The sequence below is a fragment of the Ovis aries genome, chromosome 23 (genome assembly GCF_016772045.2).
Source record: "Ovis aries strain OAR_USU_Benz2616 breed Rambouillet chromosome 23, ARS-UI_Ramb_v3.0, whole genome shotgun sequence".
NCBI lineage: Eukaryota > Metazoa > Chordata > Mammalia > Artiodactyla > Bovidae > Ovis > Ovis aries.
Genome location: NC_056076.1, coordinates 30,895,534 through 30,923,530, shown reverse-complemented (window position 1 = coordinate 30,923,530; position 27,997 = coordinate 30,895,534). Strand labels below are relative to the sequence as shown.

Genomic DNA, 27,997 nt, shown 5'->3' with positions numbered 1-27,997 from the left:
CAAATCCCTGTTTTTTGAAAAAAATTATTTATTTTAATTGGAGGACAGTTTTTCCACAATATTGCATTGACATCTGCCATACATCAACGTGAATTGGCCATGGGTATCCTGTCCCTGCCGCAAGCCTCTCTCCCACCCCTCTAGTTTGTCACAGAGCACTGGACCAAATCCCTCTTAGTGCACCCTATTTACTAAACTACGAGAGGGAGAAATGGGTACCAGGAGACAGGTGTCTGTGATCCATCTTTCTGATATTAAATGTACTAGTGGTTAGAGATACCAATTAATTTTAAAGACTGACGGAGAGGGATAGCCATGCCTCACTTCTTCTCTGGCTTGGATAAATTAAGTAAGATAATGTCTTTAGTTATAAGGAGAGATCAGCACTTCCTTGCACTTTGAAATCACTCGTTCACATACCACCACCACCACCAAAAAGCTTTCCTTTTTTTTTTTCTATTAGAGATGAAGATGACATCAATGATGTGACTTCCATGGCAGGGGTCAACCTCAGTGAAGAAAACGCCTGCATCTTAGCAACAAACTCTGAATTGGTTGGCACACTCGTTCAGTCCTGTAAAGATGAACCGTTCCTTTTCATTGGAGCTCTACAAAAGCGAATTTTAGACATTGGTAAGTGTGATTATTGACCTGATAAGAATGTCTGATCCAAGGAAAATGTTACCAAGAGTTAGATAGCCTGGGTTGGTTTTTCTGGAAACTGAAGCTTAACAAAAGCTCTGGAAGTAATCAAGATTTCATGGGTGTTACAGAAGAAGTATTTTATTTTAAAAATTATTAAAGTAACAAATTATATAACCTGTGGTTTCTGGTATAGGTAGTAGTTAATATCATAAGTATATAAATATACTTATGGTATATTTTTTTTTCTGTGCTTTTCTTCCTTGGTTGGCCTTTAGGCATGTAATTTATGTTACAAATTTGTGTTTATGAAACAAAGAAATAGTCAATGAGATTAAGTCCCTTTTTCCTCATCTCCACCCTGAAACTCAAACCCATCCTTACAATAAAAGAGTGAAACTAGAATATCAGGGTTCTCTCTGGCCAGTAGTTGTTAGATGGCCTGAAGTATATGAAACGAAATGGTAGAGAACATACCTGTTTTATTCTGGAGCCAAACATTTTTGTTGTTAATAGCAGACTCACAGCAGTAACTGAGAAAAGAGACAAATTCAAGAGAGATTGTTGTGTGTGTGTCTTCTCATTTCTTGTGTCCTGACCCAGGGGCTTGCCACAGACTAACTCTCCTCCTTCACCCGTGTCCAACTTGAGGGGCCAGCACCAGTGACCTTTTAGTATGCTTGAGTAAGAACCTTTGCACTCTGTGTTGAAGGCTTCACACAAAACTGTGAAAGTTTCAGATGTTTGATACATCTATGGTATATTTAAGGACTATAAAATGCATTGCTGTTACATATTCTAAGTCTACTTAAAAATTACTCAGTAAATATTTGAGCTCCTACTGTATGCTGTACAAATTATCACTTGTTTCACCTCAGTATATGCTGTCCTTTTATTTTGAAAAAGTAGGATTTCAGTTCAGTTCAGTTCAGTCGCTCAGTCGTGTCCAACTCTTTGCAATCCCATGAATCACAGCATGCCAGGCCTCCCTGTCCATCACCAACTCCCGGGGTCCACCCAAACCCATGTCCATCGAGTTGGTGATGCCATCCAACCATCTCATTCTCTGTTGTCCCCTTCTCCTCCTGCCCTCAATCTTTCCCAGCATCAGGGTCTTTTCCAATGAGTCAACTCTTTGCATGAGGCAGCCAAAGTATTGGAGTTTCAGCTTCAACATCAGTCCTTCCAGTGAACACCCAGGACTGATCTCCTTTAGGATGGACTGGTTGGATCTCCTTGCAGTCCAAGGGACTCTCAAGAGTCTTCTCCAACACCACAGTTCAAAAGCACCGATTCTTCAGCTCTCAGCTTTCTTTATAGTCCAACTCTCACATCCATACATGACCACTGGAAAAACCATAGCCTTGACTAGACGGACCTTTGTTGACAAAGTAATGTCTCTGCTTTTGAATATGTTGTCTAGGTTGGTCATAACTTTGCTTCCAAGGAGTAAGCGTCTTTTAATTTCATGGCTGCAGTTACCATCTGCAGTGGTTTTGGAGCCCAGAAAAACAAAGTCAGCCACTGTTTCCACTGTTTCCCCATCTATTTGCCATGAAGTGATGGAACCAGATGCCATGATCTTAGTTTTCTGAATGTTGAGCTTTAAGCCAACACTTTTTTCACTCTCATCTTTCACTTTCAGAATTTACGTTAGTTTAAAAGAATTGGAATTCAGAAAAGTTAATTGTAAAATGTTTGTTTGCAGTTTGCTTGTGTTTTGACTGCTGTCCTCTCCAGCCCTCCCTCTCCCTCTTTCTTCTCCCCCTCTCTTTCCTTCTCTTTCGTTTTCTTCATTGCATTCTGTTTTGTACTGTGCAGGGGCCGTTTCCTTAATTTGGGATTAAGCCTAAGCACATACCTTTCTGTGATGGCTTGGGAAATTTGCTGGTGTTTTAACAGCTTTTAGCCACATAATTATTTAGAACTCTGGTGGAGCACAAGTAGATTCGTACTTAATTTTATCAATACCCTGCCCCCTTCTAAATTTTATTTCTAGCTTGATTTAGACCTTGACTGTGTGATAGGAGAAATTTTAGTATTGAAAGAACATTTTTGATCTTTTAGGACAGAGATTGACAGGTTGTTTTTTTTTTTTCCTGCAGAGGACCAGATAGTAAATGTTTGCTACTTTGTGGGCAAATATAGTCTGTGTAGCAACTGCTCACCTCTACTGTTACATTACAAAAGAAGCTGTAGACAATATATGAACAAATAGGAAAGACTGTTTTCCCATCAAACTGTCTATAGAGACCAGATTTAGTTTGCTAACCTCTGCTTTCAGGGAGAATTCTGGGGATAAGTCTTTGTATTTTCAGTTCTTAGTGATAAAACACAAACTTGTCATTTAATATGACGGAAAATTGCAAAACTTCTTCCCTTTAATTACCTAAGCTTTTAAAACAAAAACCATAGAGTGAACGGAGTTATATATTTCTAGGAATGTTCTTCATTTATAATAAAATTCCATGTTCACAGAACAGGTCAGAACCAAGATCATTTTTTAATAACAGGAGTTATAAATTAACCCAAAGAATTTGGGGAGGAAGATTTTCTTACTTGAATATGGTAGGGGAGTAAACATGCCAGTGTTCTTCTTTTTTTGCCAATTACCAAAGTTAAATTACAGAGACTTTCTGTAAAATCACATAGTAAGCTTTTGACTACCAACTTGATCTCCTTAATCAGTTAATGATGACTTTACCAAAGAGAGTGTTTTATTTTAAAGTGAGACTTTAACTTTGTAATTCTGTCATGTTTTATCATCAGTTTAGTGAGGATATTAGAAAATTTGATTGTTCACTAAGCCCTGAAATTGTTGGCAACTCTGAACACTTGTTTATTTGTAGTATTTTAGAAATACAGATTATTTCTTTAACTTAGGCTTCTGTTTTATACATATGAAGTTATCTTCAAAGTTTTTTCCCAGACACTATATTATTAAATGTTCATTTTTCTTAAAGTATCAACTGGCATATCATCCTCTACATACCCATGTTTACTTATAATTTTAACCACTGGGTTGTTTTGAAATTGTATTATTGCTGCTATACAAGGCCCCACTATTTATTTATGCTGATGTTTTAGTAAAGTGGATTTGACTTTCCAGTTTTTTCCCCTTCCTTGAATCATGTATTGGTGATGAATTCAGTTTTGCTACGAAGTAATGAACTACATTTTGAAGGTTTGGTACAGATGAAGCTGAATCGTTTTATATTCTTTTTCTGTCTGGTTTAACATAGCCCATGTTTTAAACTAAAGTTCAATTCTTATGGCAGCATTTCTTATGATCAAACAATATATTTAAGATTTGTTGGCTTTTTTAATTAAAGTTTATTTTTTTTACAATCCTTATTCACACTTTGAGTATATAAGAATGCATTTCAGATAGATTGCAAATTAAATATTATATTTTTAAATTTGTGTAAATGCATATGTTAAAAACAAACACAATAGCACTTAGAAAACTCATTTAGATGAGATTACATAATTGCGTGTATCTTTAGGGTTATCATCTCTGATGATACAGGTGGTTTCACTGAGCTGGAGAACTGCTATTTAAATACTGATGAGGTTGTTTTATAAATGAGCTTCTGCTTTGGGCTATGTAGTCTAAACTGTTTTCCTGAAACTTTCTTCCTAGTTAGTAGAAGGAAGAAGAGAAGTTTGGTTTATTTATAGAAAAAGATATAGTGAAAGAGAAGTTTTTAAAATTGATAAGTAAAATGATGAGGCTTTGAATTCTTTTCAACTTGTAATTATAGAACATGAGTTAGTGCAAAGTAAGCATGATTGGTATTGGACAAAAAGTATAGGTGTGTCGTGTAGATAAGTTATTAACATAGACTCACAATCTGAATTCATGGAAATAAATGTTGTAAATTGCTAACAGTGTCAAACAGGGCAAAATGTAATTTTCTATTTTTTTAATTACTAAAATTAGCAGAATACAGCACTAATTTCTGCAGTTACCATTTTCCTCCCTGAACACTAGACTTGATTTGTGTTCTTATTAACTTTGTCCTATAAATGACCTTGCAAGGAGAATGATTCTAGAGGCTAAGTGAAACAATGTCTATATTTTCTGAGGCTCCAGGCTAGGTTTTATTAATGTAATGTCTAAGATCTTTGAAGTTGTGACTTTACCAGGAAAATCATAATCTCCAAACCTTTATTCATAATGGGTATGACTTCCAGGGGGAACAGAATACCTGCTGTGCTAATTATTTCAATTATCAGCCTCTACTAAAACACGTAATGGATTTTCCCTGCTTCCACAGGTAAAAAGCATGACATTACGGAACTTAATTCTGATGCTGTGAACTTGATCTCCCATGCAACACAGGAGCGATTACGAGGCCTTCTAGAAAAGCTGACGACAATTGCTCAGCATCGAATGACCACTTACAAGGTAAAGGAAACCATTAGAGAAGACCAAACTCTTCTGTCTCCTTTTTGTTCTGTTAAAGGTAGCTTTTTGATATGGATTCATATTCTAGGTACATTTTCCAAGGAAATGGTTGAGACATAATTCATATTGGTAGAAAATCAAAATCTCATTCCTAATGTGCCTTATTTAGATATGTTTACATGACAAATAAATAGAGTTTCGGTAGTATCCAAAGCTTCTGTGTTAGTGTAGACTGAAAGACGCATCTGTTATGCCTGAGGCTTCTCTTCCTAAAGCTCTTGACTGGAAAGGGGAGGATGTGTTAGAAGGATATATTGGGTAGCTGTGTTCTCTTCAGTGATCCGTACTCTGCTGGCAACTCCCATTTTCTTTCAGTGAATTAAGTGATTGCATTGAGGACTTTTATTTTAAAAATTACATACACAAATAGCCTTGTCTTATTCCTAGTGGTATGAACCAAATCCCTTGCCATCATCAGGATGAAAGCACTAGATTTATTTGTATTATGGTTTCGATGGAGAACAAATGTATTGGTTGATGAGGGTTAAAAAAGAAAAAGATAACCTTTCCTCTCCTATCAAGAAGTGTTCATAGCTAGATTTTATACAACATGGTACATGGGTAACCTTATAAGGTTTTGAGTTTGCAAGAATGGTCATTGTCATGATGTCCTAGACATAGGTTAAAAGGAATCTAGGGAGGTATCAGCTATGCTTATGGTAAATTCCCTGGAGGAAGTCATTCTATTTTCTCCCCTTTCTGCTTCAGAAAAAAATGAAAAAAAGACCCCTAATGTCAGTATTTATTTCTGTGTACTTTTGGAATTTGTCCATTTCTTTTGGGTTCTTTAATTTATTGGCATACCATTGTTCATAATATTATCTGGTAATCCTTTTTATTTTTGTAAGGTCAGTGATAATGATCCTACTTTCTTTTCTCATTTTGTTTCCTGAAGGTATAAGGTTGGTTACTTATTTACAATCTCCTCTTTTAATGTAGGCATTTCTTTATTGCTATAAAATTCCCTCTAAACGCTGCTTTTGCTGCATTCAAAAAGTTTTGGTACATTGTGTTTTTGTTTTCAGTTATCTCTTAGTTATTTTCTAATTTCCCTTGAGACTTCTTTTATCTGTTGGTTATTTAAAAGTATGTTGTTTTATTTCCACGTATTTGTGAAATTTCCAGTGTTCTTTCTGTTGATTTCTAGCTTCATCCCATTGTTGTCAGAGAATATTCTTAGCACAATTCAGTCAGTTTAAATGTAGTGAGGCTTGTTTTGTGGCCTAACATATGATCTTCCTTAGAGGCTATTCTGTGTGCACTTGAGAAGAATGTATATCCTGCTGTTGTTGGGGAGGAGTGTTCAGTATGTCTGCTAGATCTAGTTGGTTTATAGTGTTAGTCCTCTGTTTTCATATTGATATTCTGTCTAACTATTCAATCCAGTATTGAAAGTAAGGTATTAAAGACTTCAACTACTGTTGTAAAACTGTCTCTGTCTGAATTCTCCCCTTTTCCTCACCCTGTTGTTTCAGAGATACATGAGTGTACTTTCATTTACAGCAGACAGTTTCTGTACAAAATGTAGCATGTACATTTAGTATGGGATAGAATTTTTCCAATGATTGATTGTAATGGAATGGTTTCCATTTATTTCCAGTGTAATGTTTACTATCCCAAATACCATCCAAAGCTTTATTATATATAACCTTCAGATGGAGTAGTTCTTGTAAGGTATGTCAGCAGCACATATTCCAAGGATTTAGTTGCCCCAGGCAAAATGGATAGTATCTACTCCACTTAGAAACTCAGTAACTTAGCTTTAAGCTAATACCGCCTTAACTTTCTGCCTTAATATTGTCTATCCTGATTGATTTTTCTCTCTTCTGCCTTTCTCCACACTTACTCTTTAATATACCTAATGCCACTGTGTGAGTTCATGCATATAGAAAGGCAGCTACATGATCATCCTTCTTTAAATGCAAATGATAATCATTTAATTATTTTTCAATCTAATTCAGAATTATACTTAGTTTGTGGACTCTGATTATAATAACTTTTGTGTCACAGATTGAGCCTTGTCCTTATATTTCAGTTCATCCTGATAGGATTTGTTTTTATCTGTGTGGGAAAATTTACTCCATGAATTTCATAACAATGAGCTATTTTTATTAAAAGCAAAATCCCGCCATCTCTTTCTATTTGAAATCCATCTACTTTCGATAATCTTTCACCTGGTTAGATATAAATCTCTAACTAATCATAGTTATAAGTTGAAATTTAAATAAAGAAGTAGAAAGTAAAACACATGTGATGCAAAGCTTCTGATCTTGCTGCCAGGTTTTTCCCCACTGAAGATATATTAGAGTCTTCTAGTGCCAGTGGCTGTGGAAAAGCTTCAGTGTTTTACAGCTGAAAGGGGCTGTAGTGCTTTCTTTAGATGGGATTCACTTGATGATGTTATCATTTGGTCTGAATCCTTGTATTTTCATTACTAAACCACCCTCCTCTGTGATCCAAGAAGACTTCAGTTAGACCAGCTGGACAGACAGGAGAGATCATGATAACATTGGGGTTACTGTTATTTAGATAAAGTTAGAGACTCAGTAGAAATAGGGAAGACACTGATTTGTTTAGGATCTGGAAGAGTAAAGGAAGAATGCATTAAGCAAGAGTAGTTTCACTGAGCTGGAAGAGAGTGAGAGAGAGAAGGAATCTTAGCATGGAAATGAGATTGGGTTCAAATTTAGAAAGTCTGTGCCCCTTTTTAATTTAGCATTTGTTGTCCTTTTAAATTAAATCCTCTCAGTAAACTATCTCCAGAGTGTGTGAACACAAAAATGGTAAAAATGAAGTATTTAAGAAACCACTGGTTATTTTGTTTATGCCTGTATGGTTGGCCCATAATGTATTCCATATTCTATCTTGTATTTTATTTAACTTTAAAAAACATTTGAGAATTCTTCTTTGTATTAAACAGAAAGTAAAATAAGTAGCACTAATACATCCTTGTTCGTTATACTATGTAATACTCCTTTGATCCAGTTAAATACCAACAATAAAAATTTAATTTAAAAAGAATCTTGGGCATATGAAATCTCTCAGCCCCAGTTAATTGAATCATCCATGAGCATGGGATAAAACAAAGATGGGAATGGTACTGTAACCAGATTTCCAAGCCAGGCACTGACTGTTGGACTAAATGTTTAAAAACATTCAGTTTTCCTGTTATACAGTCTCCCTCCTATAGCTTAGATGTCTGAATCACTGAGATGAATAGATGCCAGGAAGTCACTCCCCACCCCCACAAGCATATATGTATTAATATTCAGAGAGACGGGTAGTCATATCAGATGAAGAAAATAACAAAGTATTTAGATTGTAAAGCACTGTTTTATAGTTTAGCATATCAGAATAAATGAAACTGTAAACTTTATCCTTTTATGGAACATTGAAGATGAATAATTACACTTCTTGTTATGACTCTGATTTATGCAAGTTTCTGCCCAAGTCCATAGCTTAAGGAAATCCTCACAGCAGTGTTTAGGATTTTAATGTTTGCCATTTGATCTTATGTTGTCTTTTGATAGAAGTTGCACAGTGTTTAGGATTTTGTTTGCCATTTGATCTTATGTTGTCTTTTGATAGAAGTTGCATTTGCTTGTCAAAGTTAGACCAATTCAGCAATAGAAGCAGAGATAATAACTTTCATCTTTGGTATATTTTTCAGGGAAGTGATTATTTATTTTTATCTTTTATGGGCCTCAGATTTAATTAATCATTAAAGTCTGATGGGATTGACAGTTTAACTAAAAAGATTTAGATGATAGGTAAACAATACACTGTTTTGCTTTCTATTCCTATTATCAGTATCTGCTGGGCTAATTCCTTTTTCCTCCCCTCTGGACGAAGCTTACTAGGAAAGCTCTTTGAAATTTTTGCTTAATCGCCTCTCACATTTTAAGAATGAGGGCTTCTCTAGTGGTTCAGACAGTAAAGAATCTGCCTGCAATTTAGGAGACCCAGATTCCATCCCTGGGTCAGGAAGATCCACTGCAGGAGGGAATGGCAACCCACCCCCGTATTCTTGCCTGGAGACTTCCATAGACAGAGGAGCCTGGAGGGCTACAGTCTGTGGGATTGCAAAGAGTTGGGCATGACTGAGGGACTTTCAAACTTCTTTTTAAATTGCCTCTCAGATTTTAAGAATGATTAACATACTTGCTTTGTTTAGCAGAAATAACATTACCTCCTGAAAATTTACCTCCCTATGTATCTTGGTGTAACTGTCTTCAGTTGATTTATAACAAGACCTAATGTAGAGTGTGTTGCCTTGGATCATCAGAAGACTCTTTTTTTCCCCCAGGCAAGTGAAAATTACATCCTGTCTAATGACACCAGATCACAGCTCAAATTTCTTGAAAAGCTAGATCAACTGGAGAAGCAGAGAAAGGATTTAGAAGAAAGAGAAATGTTACTTAAAGCAGCCAAGGTAAGATCCTTTGTGATGTATGAGTGAACATGGCTTGGCAAGGAGGTCAGAATCAGCTTTATCATTGGTTGACTGTCTTGGTTTTGTTTGGCCATTAGCTGTCTCTGAAGGATTTCTTAAAATGGAGTAGTTTTTAAAAGTTTATTTATTTTGAAATCATCCATGCTTATAGAAAGGTTGCCAGAACAACACATCTCCTTTTCCGTTGAGGTTCCCATTTTTAAGATTTTAGTGTACTTGCTCCATCTCCACTGTTTTTGGAAACAGGTACACACTCCCATCATCATTTTTCTTTTCTTCTGTTCTTTTTCTCTTTCAATTCAGAGGTTTCTCGTACTGTTTTCTCTAGTCTTTCTCTGAACCTTTGAAAGCAAGCTTTAGACATGACATCTCATCATCACTCCTGAACATTCTAGCGTGTGTTTGGAAAATCAGGGACATTCTCCTGTATAACCTTCCATGTCAGGATGTGACTAACATGACATAACCATCTAAGTCCTTAGACCCCAGCCAGATTTCACCAGCTGTCCCAAATCTTTTTCCTTCAAGGTCCATTTTCCCATTCAGTTATATGTGTCTGTTCAGTTGTCATCTCTTTTCAGACGCCTTCTTTCAGATCTCCTCACCCTTTTCCTTTCATGTCTTTGACAGGTTTCAAGAGTACAGGCCTTTCCTTCTGTAGGTGACTCTGAACCGAAGTTCATCTTGTGTTTCCTTGCGATTTGATTTAGGTCATGCATTCTTGGTGGTTATACATACATAGAAATGATGCTGCATTCTTCTCAGCTGATTCTTTCAAAAGGCAAACTTGATCAGTTCTCTCTATTTTAAACTTGCCCTTTTCCCCTTTGTAATCAATTAGTTTTTTGTAGAAAGGTATTATAGGATTGTACCAATAATCCCATACCTTATCAAACTCCACTTAGCAAGTTTAGCATCTATAGATGATACCTATGAATCAGCTACATCTACAATGGCTGCCAAATGGTGATTCTTTATTCTTGTCACCTCTTCCACATTTGTTAGTACTGTCTTCTATGGAAGAGCTTTTCTCTCTCTCATTCATTCACTCATTTTTAACAGTATGGCCTCTCAGATTTCTGTTTGATTCAACAGGTTGTAACCTAGTACTGTCATGATTTATTCTGATGCTGAGATCTCTTGAGTGGGAGACCCTTGCAGCTGGCACCTGCTTTTGTCTTATTAACATCATTCACTGAACATGTCCTTACTTTCAGGCACAAGATACTCCAGGCCCAGCTTTCATTCATCCTCCCCAGCCATAGAATCAGTCATTTCTCCCAGGAACCCTGTATTTTTTTGGTTGAGGATGATACCCAGAAACAAGATTAGAGCCTACTGTGTGCTCCTTGCTCAGAGGGCATTATTACATGTAGACCCTGTCAAATAGACAGAGTTAGGAAGTATATGTATGGTATGTATATATGTGTACATATGTGTATAAACACACATAGATCAATAAATATTTTTCTGTGTGTATATGTTATAAAACCATAAATTTATATTATAAAACTATAATTTTTTATATGAATACCTTTGACTCTATTTTATATCTTGGGATTCTTCCTAGCCTTAACCTTTCCATGTTTAGAAGTATTTACTCTGTAGTCAGAAACTTGGCTCTCATTATCCTTGATATATTTACTTATATTTGCTATTTACTTATTTGATCAGCGTAACTAATCTTTCAAGCAGCCATGTCGACTGACTCTTCCGTCTGCTACCACTGTTATCCCTACCCTCATTTCATGGCCCATGTAATTGGCCACCATGCCTGCTGGCCCTTGCCTTGGCGAGCCTCTGCAGCCCTTCATCTCCCTTCTTTCTTGGCCTTTGGTCTGCACCTTCATGTGTCAGGGCAGCTTCTCACTGCCCAGTCTCAGTCCCCATCTTGACCCCTCTTGCACTGGGAAAGGCAGCTGGGACAGGCAGATGCTCTTTCCTGAGCCCGTGAGTGTCATAAGCAAACATGCAGCCTCTGTAACGAGGTGGTTTATTGGGATTTTACTTCCAATTACTGTGCTGTAAACAAGGTTATAAACTATTAAATACTTGTTTAGTTCTTATTGGATGTAGTATATTATATTCTCACTTTCCCTTCTTTTCACCTTGTAGTCTTGCAGGTTTTCTTACCCAGTAAACAACATTGTTACTCACCCAGCTGTTCAAGCCAAGAAACCTAGGATGTCATCATCAACTCCTTTCTTCTCTTCTTGTCCTGCATCCAGTCACTTCCTATTAAGTTCCCAAAATGTATCCATCACCCTCTCTTCATCACTGTTGTCACCACTCTAAGTCATCTTGCCCTTGAACACTTATAATATCTTCTAACTAACATCCTTTTCTTTCTACAATCCATTTTTCATACTGTTGTCAGGATAATGTTTTCATAACAAATCATGTGTGTGTCTCTGTTGCATAAAATTCCTTCAGTGGCTTCCCCTTGCACTTAAATTAAAATCCAAACTTCTTACCAAATTTTAAGAGGCACCCACCTCCCTCTCTGACCTTGCCTTGTGATTTTCCCTTCTTGGCTCGTTCAGCTCCTGTCACAGTGACCTTTCATTGCGCTCCAAGTTTGTATCCTAGACTACTGATGAGGCATCCAAAAGTGATCGCTGAGTTCCCTTCCCCAGATCTAGTGCAGTTTTGACCTCCTCCGAAAGTTGGAACTATTATCCTTCCAGTTACTTAGACCAGAGTCCTAGGCGTCATCCCTGACTCCTCTCTTTACTTCACACCCTGTGTCCAGTCCTGTAAATGTGGTTGGCTCTGCCCCCAACATATGTTTCAATCTAATTATTTATTGTCACCTTCTCTGCTCTGATGCCGGCTCAAATCATCCTCATCTCTGTCCCAGTCTTGTATTCACAACAGTTGTCTTAGAACAGCCTCCTAATTGCTCTGTGTTTCTGTGCCTCCAGTCTTGGGTCCCTTCAGTGCACCCTGTACACGGCCTCCAGGGGCCTTTCAAAAGTGTCTTGTCGGTGGCGTCTCACACCTGTGCTTCAAATCCTCCAGTTGCTTTTTATAAGAAGACTCAAACCCCAACTCCTTACCGTGGCCTGCAAGGTGGCCCCTGGTATCCAGCCACAGCAGCCTCCTTTGTTCCTCAAGTGTGCAACCACGTTCCCATTGTTTGGCTTCTGCAGTGACTTCTGCCTTCTGCTTGGGGTGTTTTCCCTCAGATCTTTGTGTGGCTGCCTCCTGCTTGTCATTCAGATCTCTACTCAGTTTTCACTCCTTAGCGATGGATTCCATCCCATTCTGGCTGTAGAAGTACTCCCCCGCTTCAATCACATGATCCTGTTTTCTTTATAGCACTTACCATTCTCAGTCATTTTTTATTTTTCCCCATCATAAATATTTTTATGTTTCACAGCTGTGTTTAATTTCTGTAAATTTTATTATTTTCATCTTCTTAGGCAGGGACTTTGTCTTGTCATCTCATTTCTGTATCTCCAAGGCCTAGAACAGTGACAGGTCAAGTAGGGTACATACTATGGGTAGTCAGTAAACGTTGGTTGACTGACAAGGACTTGATAACAAAATGTGCCCGTTTTATACTGAGGCAAAGCATTATATACACAAACATGAACACGCACACATATACACACGTTTCTGTGTGAATACATACATACACATACTCATTCTCTCCTAATGTAAATATAATAATAAAGGAGTTTTCTTAGTTTCAGTTGGAGTGAAGTTGTTCTATTAGACTTAGTATTAAGTCTAAGTATTAGACTAAGTATTAAGGTGTTTAAAATTGGAAGGCACTCAATCTAAACAGTTTCTGGTGTTTTCCTTTAACAAAATTCTATCAAATTAGGAAAATACATTTAGCTTTTATTTTGTTAGCCTACCTTTAGTTAGCTAATGTTTCATTTTATAGAATAAATATTCAGATTTATAAGGAATTAAGTAATTTTGTTAGAATGAGAAAAAGGATACACCTGTCCATAGCGTCTTTTTCAGCAGACGAATGTCCATGGTGTCAAAAATGAAATTCCTTCCTTACCTTTTGATCCATCATAGCATTACATGTAGAAGGTAGCTCTCTTCTTTTAGAAGTCTTCCAAAATTACTCATTTTTGGAGCGTTGAACTGAATTAGCATGGAAAGAAACATTCAATAAACAGTTTTTGAACTTTTACTTGGGCACAGCATTCAACTAAGTGCAACAGGGAATCCAAAGAAGATAACATACTCTAGTGAAAACACTGGGATGTATTTCTTCCTTAATTCTTAAAAATTACACTTTTGAAGAGAGAGAAATTCAGTTCAGTCTGTCAGTTTCTTGATTTTAATAGTCTTTGAAATACCATATGTTTTACCAAAATGGCTTCACCTGAGGATTAGCCAGTGTTGATTGTTTTCATCCATTTAAGCCAACAGTTATCCTCCTTTGCTTTCCTTCCTCTATACCATCCATTTTTCAGTTTTTAGTGTTCCAACAAGAACAACGTCATGCCTCAACTGGACCTGACCGACATTGTTAGCATCATTTTCTGTATAAACTTCCTCCAGGCTAGAACTGCAGCAGCCAGCCCAGATGAAGGGGTGGGAGGAGGTAGGGGGAGCACGGGACTGGATTGAGGCATTTTCCCCCAGAGCTAAGGTTTTCAATCACAAGAGAAAATTGTCATTTATTAAATATTTAACGGCAACTATGGTGTTTAGATGCTAGTAATTTCTATTAAAATTTTCTTTTCCTTTGATAGAGTCGTTCCAATAAAGAAGATCCAGAACAGCTGAGATTAAAGCAGAAAGCCAAAGAGGTAGGACTTTCAAGTTACCATGCTTGTCTTTGTGTTGAAGGGAAGGTTGGCAGCTCTCTCCTGGCAATTAGGTCAGGGTTTATTTTGCTGTTGCATACCATTTGCCGAAGCCTTGGGGAAGGACAGGAACTGCTGAAGGCAAGGGCAGTGCTTCAAATGAGGTCAATGAGTTATGTGCTCTCTTTTTAAAATTTATTTTCAAGGCTTAGGCCTGTCTAGAAATGGCTCTTTGTAAACTCCAGCAGCCCAGTTGGAGGAATATAATGTGGGATTAAGAAAAAAAAAAAAAGAAAAAAAGAAACTTCTGAGATTTAGCATCTGGGACTGTACAATAGGCTACATTTTTCCAGGGTAATTGTTCGTTTTGTAAATCTGATACTGCTTATAATTCTTTGGCTGGGAGGTGGTACTGGGATTTAGTTTTAAATGGAAAACGCCTCTGGCTTTTAATTTTCTGGGCCCAGCAGTTTTCTGTTCTGGAATGGAGCCCTTGTTTCACACAGTTCATGTTTAGCTGCAGGGGTTTTAGTTTATAGCTTAGACTGGTTAAGCTTTTACTCCCAGAGGCCTCTGCATAGCAACTGTAGAAATCAACAAATAAGTTCATTTATGTCTGCAGCCTCCTCTCAGTAGCTGACTTTTTACATTTCCCAATATCCATTTCCTGACTTTTCTAGCCCCAGAGAAAAAAGCTCCACTAATTGGAGCTTATTTTAATTGAGCCTTAATATTGGATCTCACTGGAGTTGCCCCCAGAGCTGCTGAGAACAGAAGGAAATGAAAGTACCTAAGGTTGAAGATGGAGTGTGTGTGGAAGGGTGGGTGGGTGTGTGTGTGTGTGTGTGAAATTTTTCACTTGACCTACAGATTCTTTTCCCTGCTGAATAAATCATCAAGCCTGTTCACATTTCTGATTAAGGATCTGACAGCAGATGATAATAAAGACAATTGAGGTGTGAGACGTGTGATATGGAGCTGAAGAAATTGGTTTCTATAGTTACTTGACTGATTTCATGCAATTTTTAAGGATCTTTGTGCTAAATAAGCGTGATTTCCTGAGCAACCCTTTTCCTTAACTGTGCCTCTTGAACTATGAAATTTGTTGTTGCTTAACATTGCTGCACTCGGCTCCTAGGTGCCAGCAGCAGCAGGTTATTTATGAATGTTTTAAGGGCCCTTATTGTTTGGATTAATGTAGGAGCTGAGGCAAAACAAATGGAAATCTAGTAAGATCCTTACAATCAATGTGGTGTGTTTTCACTAAAACAGAAAAGGAAGAAAACCTGAACTCTGGATGGAGGAGTTTCTGGATTAGGGTGAAGAGAACTATGAAAGGAAGACATTAAAAATGATTTGAAACCAGAATCATTTTATTTCAACAACAAAAAGATTTCTGGTACTCATTTCTTTCGAGTGGAAAATTAACCTAAAAATATCACCTGAGAAAAGGAACCACAAGAACTATACCTATACCCTTTCAGTAAGCCTGGCTTGATGGTGGATTATGTGGGGATGGGCACTCTGTGGTTGCTTTGAATCATGAGTGGTCCTCTTTGTTTTCATTAGGACTGATTAGATGCTTATCTTGCTTCCGATTCCAGCCACTTTTGGAAAATATGTATCAGAAATCTTACCCTTTTATCATTAAAGGCCTTATCCTGTCTATTCTTCCTTCATAAACCTTCAAACATCTGGATAATTAGATTAAATTTTCCTTCAGGTTTATATGGAATGGTTTTGGTTGGTTGGTTGGTTTTTCTTTTAATTGTGTGTGTGTGTGTGTGTTAAATTCCCTGAGGGATGAATAGTTGGATAGGATTTTTCAAAAAAAAGTCTAAGAGCAAATACGAAGGGGAAAAAAGTTCTCCATGAGAGCAGGTGGTGGCAAACCTGTTCTTTTTTCTCCCCATTCTTTTTGCAGCTCCATTTATTTCTTTTTCCTAGCAAGATTTAAAAGACCATATATTTTCTTTCCAAAATATTTGGAAAGTTTTCTGGTTGCTTCCTATTCTAAATCGTCTTTGATTAAAAAAAGAATCAAATACATTGGCTCAGTTCCAAGAACAGGGCCACCCTGTATTCATTGCAAATGTTTAATGAAAGTAAAATATTGTCATTTTTGTCATCCCTTTGCCCCCTAGAGCTCTTGATAACTAATATTCTTAGGGCCTCTAGTTTAGAATCAAATATACCATATTTTTTTAAGAAAAAACTTTCATTTTGTATTGGTGATATAGCCAGTTAACAATGTTGTGTTAGTTTCAGTGGACAGCAAAGGGACTCAGCTATACATAAACATGTATCCATTTTCCCCCAACTCCCCTTGCATCAAGGCTGCCACATAACCGAGTTCCATGTGCTCTTCACTAGGTCCTTGTTGTTTATCCATTTTAAATATAGCAAAACACCGTATTTTGTTTGGTTGCAATAATCATTGACCCTGTCTGATAAAGTTGAATTGTTATATGGTAATTTGTAAGGTTATCATTTGGAATATGCTAATTGTTATCACATTGGTATAAACCATAAAGCTTTGGTTTGTAATGTTTTGGTATTCAGCTGTTTAGGAAGTTTTCACTGTCCAGTCACGAAAATTGGTACAGATGCCTTCCAGTTTCTTAATTAAAACTGGTTTGTTCTCCTTTTCCAGGTAATTACCTACCTACCAAGCTGGGCACAGGAAATAGATTAATGACCGTATCTTACAAATATAAAACTCCAAAGAACTATTTAAAGAAGCTGTAGGCTTTATTGATCCTGAGAAATGTTTCAGCAATGATGTCTGTCATATAAATATTAAATCACAGCTTGAGTCCCGTTTGTACATAGGCTTATACTTCATGATTGCTTTTAGTTGTTAAGGGCTAGACTTGTGATCTTGGTCATTTCTCCCCTTGGTTTTCTTGTCTCTAATACTGTTTTAGAATCTATGCATTCCTTCTTGACAAACTGTGTTCAACTGAGCAGGTTTTTATAAAGATGTCTAATTTCTTTTCATCCTTCCTGTTGATGTCTTCCAATTTTGTCATTCTCATTCAGCACGTTAAAAAAAAGTAAACTGGGTACTTCCCTGGTGGTCCAGTAGCCAAGACCCTACGCTCCCATCTTCCAGGGGCCTGGGATCGATCCCTGGTTGGGGAAACTAGATCTCATATGCCCCAAGTAAGATCCAGTGCTGCCTTTGGGTTTGCCTTCAGCTTAATCGCAATCCAGTGAAGTAGCTCCTGATACATTCTGTTCTTATTGACCTGACAGGTTATCTGTCTATTTGAAAACCTTGTTGTCCGGCTAAAATGTCTGTGGATATCAAACTTTCTTTAAATTTATTTTTATTGGAGGATAGTTGCTTTACAGTGTTGTGTGGGTGTCTGCCATACAACAATGCAAATCAGCCATAAGAATAAATGTATCCCTATATCCCTTCCCTCTTGAATTCTGATTCCAACTTCGGGGCCATCTTTTTCCTGTTTTCTATTTTTTCCTAGAAAAACATCATTATACATGTCTTCTCTCTTTATTGCAACTTTATATTTTAAATATGGCCACTTTTAAATTGTGATGGCTTTTTTATTCCCTTAGATACTTTTATTAAAATGTAAGTACTGACATTCTTCCATTTCACTGTCTTTTGTGAAAGGTCTTAAATAGATTACTAATTGCCAGATTGTGACTTCAAACAAGCAGGGGCATTTTTGTTCAGTACATCTGCAGACTTGTCTGAAATGTGTACTGTGTATCCTATATTACCATCTAGCCTTCAGTGTTTTCCTTTCTTACCACATTATCCAGAATTCTATGGAACACGCCATCTGACCTTGGAGTTCAAACACCCTGACTCCTTAAACATTTGTTATATATATTGTGACCCTTATTTCCTTTTAAATATCTTCTTTCTCTTGTGGGAATGTGAATTCAGTACATCTGTGCAGAGTGAGACAAAGAACTCATTTTCTTTATAACAATTCCTAGCATTCCCATTTTCATTTGTTATCAGACAATAGAAGAAAGAAAAAGGAATGCAAGACATGTAGCCACTGGCACATTAGTTTTACAGTACTACCTCTAGAAACTACAAAAATAAGTATTAAATGATTAAAATGCATAACAGTAGCCTGAAGTACTTGGGATTTTTGTTTGTATAAGATATAAGAACTATAAGAAATATAATTCTCCATAAAACATTATTGTACAATAAATAGAATAGTGACTCATAAGACTCATTACTGATTAGAAAATATATTATTTAGATACAAGAAGGGTAAGGGACTTTTTAATAATGAAATTTTAAAAGATATGGAGTCAATGAAATGTGATGGTAAAGGCTAACTGTTAAATTATAGCAACTTGTGTTTAAACTTTATGGTAGTTCTACAGGAGTAAAAATTCATGGAACACTGAACAGGGCAAAATGAAATTTGTCATTAAAAGTACATTCTAGCAATCAAATTAATGTAGTATGGAGAAGGTGTTCTTAAAAGGACAAGTTATAAAGAACTTGTATACATAGCAGAGAAACAGAATTGCCATGTTTCAAAGCATTGGTAGTCTAAGTGGTTCTCAGACTTAGGTATACATAAGAATTATCTGGAGGACTCGTTAAAACACAGATTGCTGGGTCCCAGGCACCTATGATACAGTAGGCCTGGGTGAAGCATGAGAATTCACATTTCTGACCAATTTCCACTGATTTTGCAACTGCTGCTGCTGCTCTGGAGACCACACTTATAATCCTTGGTCCAGGAGGAGAAAGAAGGTGACCTTTGAAATCTATAACTTCTCTTTTTCCATTGACTATATAGTTACAGAAGGTTAAAGTAAATACTATGATTTGGGGAATCTGAGAATTGGCATCTTGAATTGGCATAGTTCAGTCCTCATCCAGTTACCATTCACTTAGTTCTTTTTGGACACAGGAAAGCTACAGTAGGTTTTTTAATGGATATTTTCACAAGAGACCTTTATTGGTTGTATCTCTGGATTGGTGTACGTAAAAAAAAAAGACTTTTTTATTTAGAGCTTCTTCAGAAGGGAGTATGCATCTTTAATTTTGAATATGGGATCTGTGTGTCTTGAGAGACATGTTTTCCTTTTGTAGGAAAATGTATGTATTATAGCGGAGGGAGCATTGAGATAAGAGTCAGGAGTCTTGGATGCTAGATTCAGTCTACCACTGTCTCGATTTCTCTGTGGGAAAATCACTTGACCTCTTTGAACTTACCCATTTTCTTGTATTTAAAATGAATGTAACAATACATACTCTGCTTGTATTACAGAACTGTCATCATTTAGGGAAAGGTGAGGTATTAGAGGGAAAACCAGTAGCTTAAAAACATTACCTATGGAGACCTTTAAGAAAGATGCCATCAGGCTTTTAAATATAAGCCTGAGATTGACCATGGATGTCTGTTTCCAAAAAGTAACTAACATACCAATTTTGTATGTGTATGTTGTGGGAGTGGTTTCCTTAGAGGTTGAGAATAAAAAAAGAATGTAAGAGTAAGAACTGGGACAAAAGTTCTGTAAGTCCATATCAATATAGTACATTATATTTCTTTTCAACAGTATATAAAGAACTGTGTTTGAGTGTAAGGGGGGAAGTGTCCAGTTGAGATTATGTGGAATATACTATTTTCCTGAAGGGTGAGGTTGAATTATAAAGGCTAACTAGCAAGATAGCCCCTCTAATTCTAATTCGGTTTCTGTTTTCATGCTTGCTGCTTGATCCTAGACTTGGACACAGTCACAGAACTACATGGCCAAGAGGAGTAACTAAAGCCCCAGCCTTATAGCCAGAGAGGCAAAAAGAGGAGTGAGCCCCAAGGAACCAAGAATTACTGGGAAGAGGAGGTAGAAAGGGAGGAGCTCAGGAAAGCAACCCCATATTCTTCTGTTTATTTCTTGTTCCCACTCGAGCTACACGCTTATCATATGTGACCCTGACCTAATCTGCATACCAGCCAACAGTATAGATCAGTATGCCTCATGAACATAAGTGTAAACATCTTTACCAAAATATTAGCAAGTCAAATCCAGTGATACCTAAAAATAATACATCTTGACCAAGAAGAGTTTATCCCAGAAGGTAAAGCTGGTTCAGTATTCAAAAATTAGTATGCCAAAGGCTTTGACTGTGTGGATCACAATAAACTGTGGAAAATTCTTCAAGAGATGGGACTATCAGACCACCTGACCTGCCTCTTGAGAAACCTGTATGCAGGTCAGGAAGCAACAGTTAGAACTGGACATGGAACAACAGACTAGTTCCAAATAGGAAAAGGAGTACATCAAGGCTATATATTGTCACCTTGCTTATTTAACTTAAATGCAGAGTATATCATGAGAAACGCTGGTCTGGAGGAAGCACAAGCTAGAATCAAGATTGCTGGGAGAAATATCAATAACCTCAGACATGCAGATGACACCACCCTTATGGCAGAAAGTGAGGAAGAACTAAAAAGCCTCTTGATGAAAGTGAAAGAGGAGAGTGAAAAAGTTGGCTTAAAGCTCAACATTCAGAAAACTAAGATCATGGCATCTGGTCCCATCACTTCATGGGAAATAGATGGGGAAACAGTGGAAAGAGTGGCCGACTTTATTTTTCTGGGCTCCAAAATCACTACAGATGGTGACTGCAGCCATGAAATTAAAAGACGCTTACTCCTTGGGGGAAAAGTTATGACCAACCTAGACAGCATATTAAAAAGCAGAGACATTCCTTTGCCAATAAAGGTCCATCTAGTCAAGGCTATGGTTTTCCTGTGGTCATGTATGGATGTGAGAGTTGGACTGTGAAGAAAGCTGAGCGCCAAAGAATTGATGCTTTTGAACTGTGGTGTTGGAGAAGACTCCTGAGAGTCCCTTGGATTGCAAGGAGATCCAACCAGTCCATTCTAAAGGAGATCAGTCCTGGGTGTTCATTGGAAGGAATGATGCTAAAGCTGAAACTCCAATACTTTGGCCACCTCATACGAAGAGTTGACTCATTGGAAAAGACCCTGATGCTGGGAAAGATTGAGGGCAGGAGGAGAAGGGGACAACAGAGAATGAGATGGTTGGATGGCATCACCAACTCGATGGACATGGGTTTGGGTGGACTCTGGGAGTTGGTGATGGACAGGGAGGCCTGGTGTGCTGCAGTTCATGGGGTCGCAAAGAGTCGGACATGACTGAGCAACTGAACTGAACATAGTAATTGTCTAAGAAAGAAAAACCATGTGACCATATCAGCTGAGGCAGAACTATGTTTGCAGATTTCACCATGCATTATTAATAAAACTCTAAGCAATGTAGAAATAGAAGGGACTTCCTCAGTCTGATATAGGACCTCTGTTAAAACCCTCCCACTAATACCAATCTTAATGATCAAAAGTCTGAATGCTATCTTCTAAAGATTAGGAAACATTATATTGCTAGTACAATAAGGCAAAAAAAGAAAAAGCATATAAATTGAAGAGAAAAGTAGTGTGTCCTTTCATTCTATTAACTGTCTTTTACAAAGCAAAAGTTTTTAATTTTTATGAAGTCAAATATGTAAAAAAAAAAAAAAGTAGACCTGCTTTGGCTGTCAATGGCCGAAAATTCTTTGCTGGGCCATAAGTCATGAAAGCTTTTCCTTATGCTTTTTGTTAAAAATTTAGAGCTTACATTCTGAGGTTAATTTTTGTATAATGTGTGAGGTTCAAGATTCTTTTTTTTTTTTTTTTTGCCTATGAATGGTCAGTTGCTCAATTTGTTGAAATAACTGCTTTCTCAGTTGAGTTGTTTTTCACCTTGGTCAAAAATAAACTGGCCATGTTTATGTGAATCTGTTTCTCGATTCCCTATCCTGTCTCATTAATCTGTGCCCATTTGTCAATGCCACATTATTTTGGTTACTATAGCCTTATATAAGTACTTCTTAAAATTGCATGGTGTAATTCTTCCAATTTTGTTCCCTTTTTTCCCCCCCAAAAATTGATTTAGCTTCTGGCTTCACTTTCCATATAAATTTTACTAGCAACTTATACATATCTACAAAAAATTTTTTATTGGAATTATGTTGTCTGAAGGTCAGTTTGGAGAGAATTGAACCTTTACTGTTTCTTAAAATCCATGGATTGTTAAGTCTTACAGTCCATGAACACAGTGTATCTCTCCATTTATCTATTTTTTTCTTTTATTTCTTTCATCTGCATCTTGTGGTTTATAGCATACAAGTATCTGTATGTATTAGATTTACACTTATTTCATTCGGGGAAAAGTTATTTTAAGTGACATTTTAAAAAATTTAAGTTTCTGACTTTACCTTAATGGTATTTAGAAATGTGATTATTGTGTGTATTGACTTGCATCTTGTAGCCTTGCTTAAAGTCATTATTAGTCCTAGGAAGTTCTTTAATTTTGTTTTTTATAACTACCTTGAAATTTTCTGTGTAAATAATCATGTCATTTGCAATCTTGTTTCCACTAGGAAACCTCTAATTCAGTGACTGCTTTTATCACACAGAAAGTTTACATGTCTTCATCCACAGTGTATTGTGCTGGCCAAGATATATTGAGTTTAAAAAAGTTTATTGTAAATACAGGACCCACCAAACTATGGTCAGTTTCTATTTTTGTTAAGAGTTTCGCAAAATTTTCTAAAACATTGTATGTGAGATTTCTGAAAACCAAAGTATAATTTGCAGAGAGAAAATGTTTTACTTTTATAGGGAGAGGAATATGATGACAGAGGTCAATTTTAAAACTGATGTGACTGTCTTACAGATACCATTTCTCTACAGGGAAAGACTGTAAAATATAGCTGGTCGTTTCATTTGTGCTGCAGGGTAGATTCGCTAAAATTGTATTTTGTTACCCTGAAGTTCTATATTGTGACAGCGTCAAACTCTAAAACTGTATATTTTATTTAAAAGACCAGCCTCAATAAAAGATAGTTTACAACTCCCCATAATAGTTTTCTAACAGTTTATATATACGTATATACATAGTTTAAAGGACAGATTCTGCCCTGTAATTTGTGGAGTAAAAGGGAAGTGGTTCCTAGTTCACTTTCTTCATTTAAGTCAAACTTTTCTGCTTTGTTAGCCTCAGTTACCTATAGCTTCCTGGCTTATTCTTTGTCTTTCCTTTGATATTATAAAGTAATCTGAAGTGCTCTCTCTGAGATGGCCTACTTCATCCCAAACTTTCCTGCTTTCATCTGGTCTTTTTTTTTTTTTAGTGTTAAAAATTTGATTAGTTCTCTTTTAGAAGAATATTCTCAGGATATATTTATGGTTCCCCAGTAGGTTACTTCAGTTGACTATCTTGGAGTCTGATCTTGTTTGAATATTTATCTAGCAATCCCTACCTAGTTCTTTCTCCCTTTTTCTCCACAGTAACAAGATTTTTGGTAGGAATTGAACATTATTTCTCCTCTGGAAAAGCCCTAGGATCTGTGTAGTGATATTTTATTTTGATTTTTTTTTTTTTAAAAAAAGAATACTGTTTGACACTTGCCTTGGTGAAATGATGCAGTGTTTCATGCATTTATTTCTCAATTTTAGTATATTAAAGTTATTTACCTTAATAGGACATCTTTGATAGGTACAGCTTAGTGCCCAAATATCAAAAAATTATACCTTGTAGATTTCATCATTCTGGTTTAACCATAGTGATAGCAGTACATCAAAACAGTACTGACTCACTTTCAATTTTTCACGTGAAGATAAATATAGAGTAAATCCATAAAAAATGTGATATATTGAAAAGGTTTTTATGGCTCTGAGTTCTGTTTTTAATCACTTATTATTTGTGTGACCTTTATGATGTTTTCCCAACCTCTTCAAAGCCTCACTGTCTCCCTTAGTTTAAAAAAAAAGTACATGTATACTTTTCATGTTGTTATAACAACATATACCTTTCAATGTGATTGTAAGGGTTAAATGAATTAATTTTAAGGAAGTGCTTTGTAAATCATATATTTACGAACTATTTCCTATAATACATAAAACTGTTTTTAAGTACAGTTGACCTTTGAACAACACAGATTTGAACTATGCTTAAATGTATATTTTTTTCACTGACTACCTAGTACTACATGACTTGCAGTTCATTGAGTTAATGGATACGTACATATGCAGAAACCTCTATAAGTTGTATGTAAATTTAATTATGTGTTGTGTATTAGTTGCTCAGTCATGTCCAACTCTTTGCGACCCCATAGCCTGTATCCTGCCAGACTCCTCCGTCCATGGAATTCTCCAGGCAAGAATACTGGAGTGGGGAGCCATTCCCTTCTCCAGAGTGTCTTCCTGACCCAGAGTTAGAACCCCGTCTCCTGCTCGCAGGCAGATTCCTTATTTTAGTTATATGTTAGTTATAAGGTATATGGAACACCACCTATAAGTTTTATGTAAATTTTCTGCTGCATAGGTAGTCAGCACCTCTAACCCCACATTCATTGTTCAAGGGTCAACTGTAATTCACTTTTAATCTGAAAAGTTTGACTGTAGTTTGGCCGCTTTCAGTCCAATTTACAGTTCAACTTACTCGATAGGCATTTCTTATCTGTGCTTAAACTTAAGGAGAGATTAAGCTCTAAGATGTCTTTCTTCTGTTCTATTCTATACTTCTTCCTTACCTAAATTCTGCCTCTTCTGTTTAGAGATTCAGGACTAAGGAGTTTATCAGAGGAAAGGAATCAGAATATGATATACACTTGGCTGTTAGGGAAATCTGTTATTTATTTTGATCTGATATTTATTTTGCACTGTCACGTATTTGGGAAAGAACAGAGAAGTGGGCTTAGTGGTCAGTTTCTTTCCCCTCTCTGAGCATGCTGCTGCTGCTGCCAAGTCGCTTCAGTCGTGTCCGACTCCGCAGGAACCCCATAGACGGCAGCCCAACAGGCTCCCCCGTCCCTGAGCATGGCTGTGTGTAAACACCGATTTTTTTTTTTTTTTTTAATTCTGTCTTCCAGTTACAACAGTTGGAGCTCGCACAGATACAGCAGAGAGATGCTAATCTCACAGCTCTTGCAGCTATTGGACCAAGAAAGAAGAGACCACTAGAGTCCGGGTCTGGAAGTGAGGTATGGAAACAGTGTTTGTCCTTTTATTTGTCATGTCAGAAAAGCAGGCCTAAAGGAAGCAGAGAATGCAGATAATTTACTCTACCGTGCACACTGTTGCTGCCAAATGCTTGTTAAAGCTCTCCTTTGCCTATTTTATAAAATCTTAATTTTTGCTTGTTCTTAAAAATATGTATCACCTTGAACTTTCCTCCAACTTACTACTTGTTTTATACTTCTTCCCGTCCCCCACCACTGGTCATACTGAGTTTCACTATCTCGGTTTTTTCCTGTACATTCTTCCAGGCAGTTTAATATAATTTTCTCCTCGCTGGGTGTCTAAATCCAGCTCATCTGTTAAGATCAAGTCTACCCTCTTTTTTCTACCATGACCCTGATTCTGCATACCCACACTAACTTCTCTTTTTCTCTGCATGTAATGTGTTTGCATGGCAGTAACCGTTCTCTGCTCCTCACATGAATATTTTCTCTTTGGTTTATTATGAGAGATTATGAACTTCTTGAGCAAGACTGTAATCCTTTTCCTTTGAATCCACAGGACCAGGTACATATTAATATATATTCAATAAATATCATTAACTATTTGATTAACACCAAGGAAGGATCTTACTTACATCTTTAGAGCAATTATTCTAGATTAATTAATCTATAATGCTAGATTTTCAGATTGGTCATTGGGGCTAAGATACAAGAGTGAGAAAGAGCCCTGAGTTGGGTCAGTAATAGAGAAACTGTGGCTCCCTCTGTTCTGCTCTATAAAACTTAAATGTGATCTGGGCCAAGCTCTTCCCAGCTGACCCAAAACATTAACAGTTCCTGATGAATGATAGTCATCTCTATAGAGGAAAGATTTTAAAAGTCTAGTTCTTTTTATTAATAAAAATGTAATGGAATAATACGTTCTCATGCAAAAAAACTCATAGTATAAAAATGTTTGAAAAAGATGAGTTTCCTCCTCCCAGATTTCTAGTCCCCCATCCCCTGCCCAACCAGATGTACCCACCTTTCAGATTCTCACATATCCTTATAGAATTTATTATGCATATGGACGTGTATCTCATGTGCCTTCACAGATTCACATTTGATTTTGTTTCTATCAAATGCAATCAAATTGTATCTATTGTTCTGCTCTTGATACTTTTCCCCTTTTCCATAATCTCTCTCATATAATTTACCTCCATATTTTTTAAAGGTATGTTACATCACCATGTTTAGATAAACAATTTATTCAGCTGATTCTCTAATGGAAATTTAGGTTGTTTCCGGATGCTTCTATTACCTCAGAGAGTGTCCTTGTACTTCCACTGTTGTGCTTGTTCAGTGTATCTATAAGCTGAATTCCTAAAAATGAAATTCCTGGGTTAAAGAGTGCATGAAAGGAACAACTTTGGAAAAATTCAAACATATTCAAAGATAGAGTAGTATAATGAATCCCCTACATACTTACCATGCCCATGCAACTACTATCATTTTATGCCAAATTTTGTTTTATTTATATCTGCACTAAGAAGGTAAGATTTTTTACTCCTCTGGTTATTTTCAACACAATCCTAGATTCAATATCATTTTACCCATAAATTATTTGTTGCTTTTCATTTTTGATAAATATTTTTAAATTGCCCCCTGAATGATTTGTATGAAGTTTTGCATCCATTCATGCCTGTTTTTCCACACAGTCATTAACCCTGGGGATTATCTTTTCCATCTGATGATTGGAAGTGCAATTTTTAATAGTGTTTAAATTCCAAGTGAAACTGAGCAATTTTTTCACGGGTATATTGACACTTTCAATTTATTTTCTACCCCTCATGTTATATTTTTTAATAGATTTTTAAAAATGGAACACTCCACACCCCTCTTCACTTTTCTCTCAGTTTGTCTGGGCTTTATTCATATGAAAGTTTGTATTTTGTTAAATTTAAAAAAAAATCGATCGTTTTCTTTTGTCCTTCTCGAATTCCATTGTGTTTGGAAAGCCCTTTCTTAATAATTAGACTTACAAGTTAGTCCTCTTATCATTTCAGCTTTAAAGTGTAAATCTCTGACTCATTCAGAATTTGCTCAGAATAATAGGTGAGATCTGCCGTTAGCTTTACTCCCTTTCTCCCTCCTCGTTGTCCAGAAGAGCAGACTGTCCCAACTGTTTCCTCAATAATTCTTTCCCCACCAATTTGTTGTGCCACCTTTATCACAGACAGTTTTGTGTCAAATACAGATTCCCGTATGTATTTGAGTCTGACCCAGTGCTATCTAATAGAACTTCTTGTGATGAACACTTACCGAGTCTGAGCTGCCGTCAACAACTACCCAGCAGCTGTTCAGCAGTTGGGCTGTGGCTACTGTGATTGAGGAAATGAAATTTTAACTTTAAAAAGTTAATGTAAATTTTAATAGGCACATGTGACTAGTAGCTGCATATAAGTGCGTGGGACCAGTCTACTGTTTATAGACTATTTATACCTGTTTATGATTATTTATGTATTGCTGCTGAATCTTTTTTCTTAACCATCTCAACCATTTTTAAGTGCACAGATCAGTGGTGTTAAGCATATTCACGTTGCTGGGCCCCACACCCCCAGAACTTTTTCATCTCGCAA

The 27,997-nt window shown here is 36.7% G+C and overlaps 1 protein-coding gene and 1 long non-coding RNA gene across 5 annotated transcripts in view; one reads left to right on the top strand and one right to left on the bottom strand.

Moving 5' to 3' along the window:
• The window catches only part of TAF4B (TATA-box binding protein associated factor 4b), a 103,740-nt gene that overhangs the window by 51,348 nt on the left and 24,395 nt on the right, over positions 1-27,997 (top strand). For all 4 annotated transcript variants that reach the window (XM_004020461.5, XM_042239177.2, XM_060405386.1 and 1 more), the window contains 5 exons: positions 464-633; positions 4,923-5,053; positions 9,420-9,545; positions 14,291-14,347; positions 25,290-25,400. In XM_004020461.5, the coding sequence (XP_004020510.1) occupies positions 464-633; positions 4,923-5,053; positions 9,420-9,545; positions 14,291-14,347; positions 25,290-25,400 (595 nt within the window). The remainder of the gene's footprint in view (positions 1-463; positions 634-4,922; positions 5,054-9,419; positions 9,546-14,290; positions 14,348-25,289; positions 25,401-27,997) is intronic.
• Positions 5-27,735, bottom strand: LOC121817708 (uncharacterized). The gene is made up of 5 exons (XR_006057734.2): positions 27,681-27,735; positions 26,680-26,741; positions 13,588-13,673; positions 1,120-1,175; positions 5-608 (listed from the first exon to the last, which is right to left on the bottom strand). It is a non-coding gene; the product is annotated as an uncharacterized LOC121817708 (long non-coding RNA).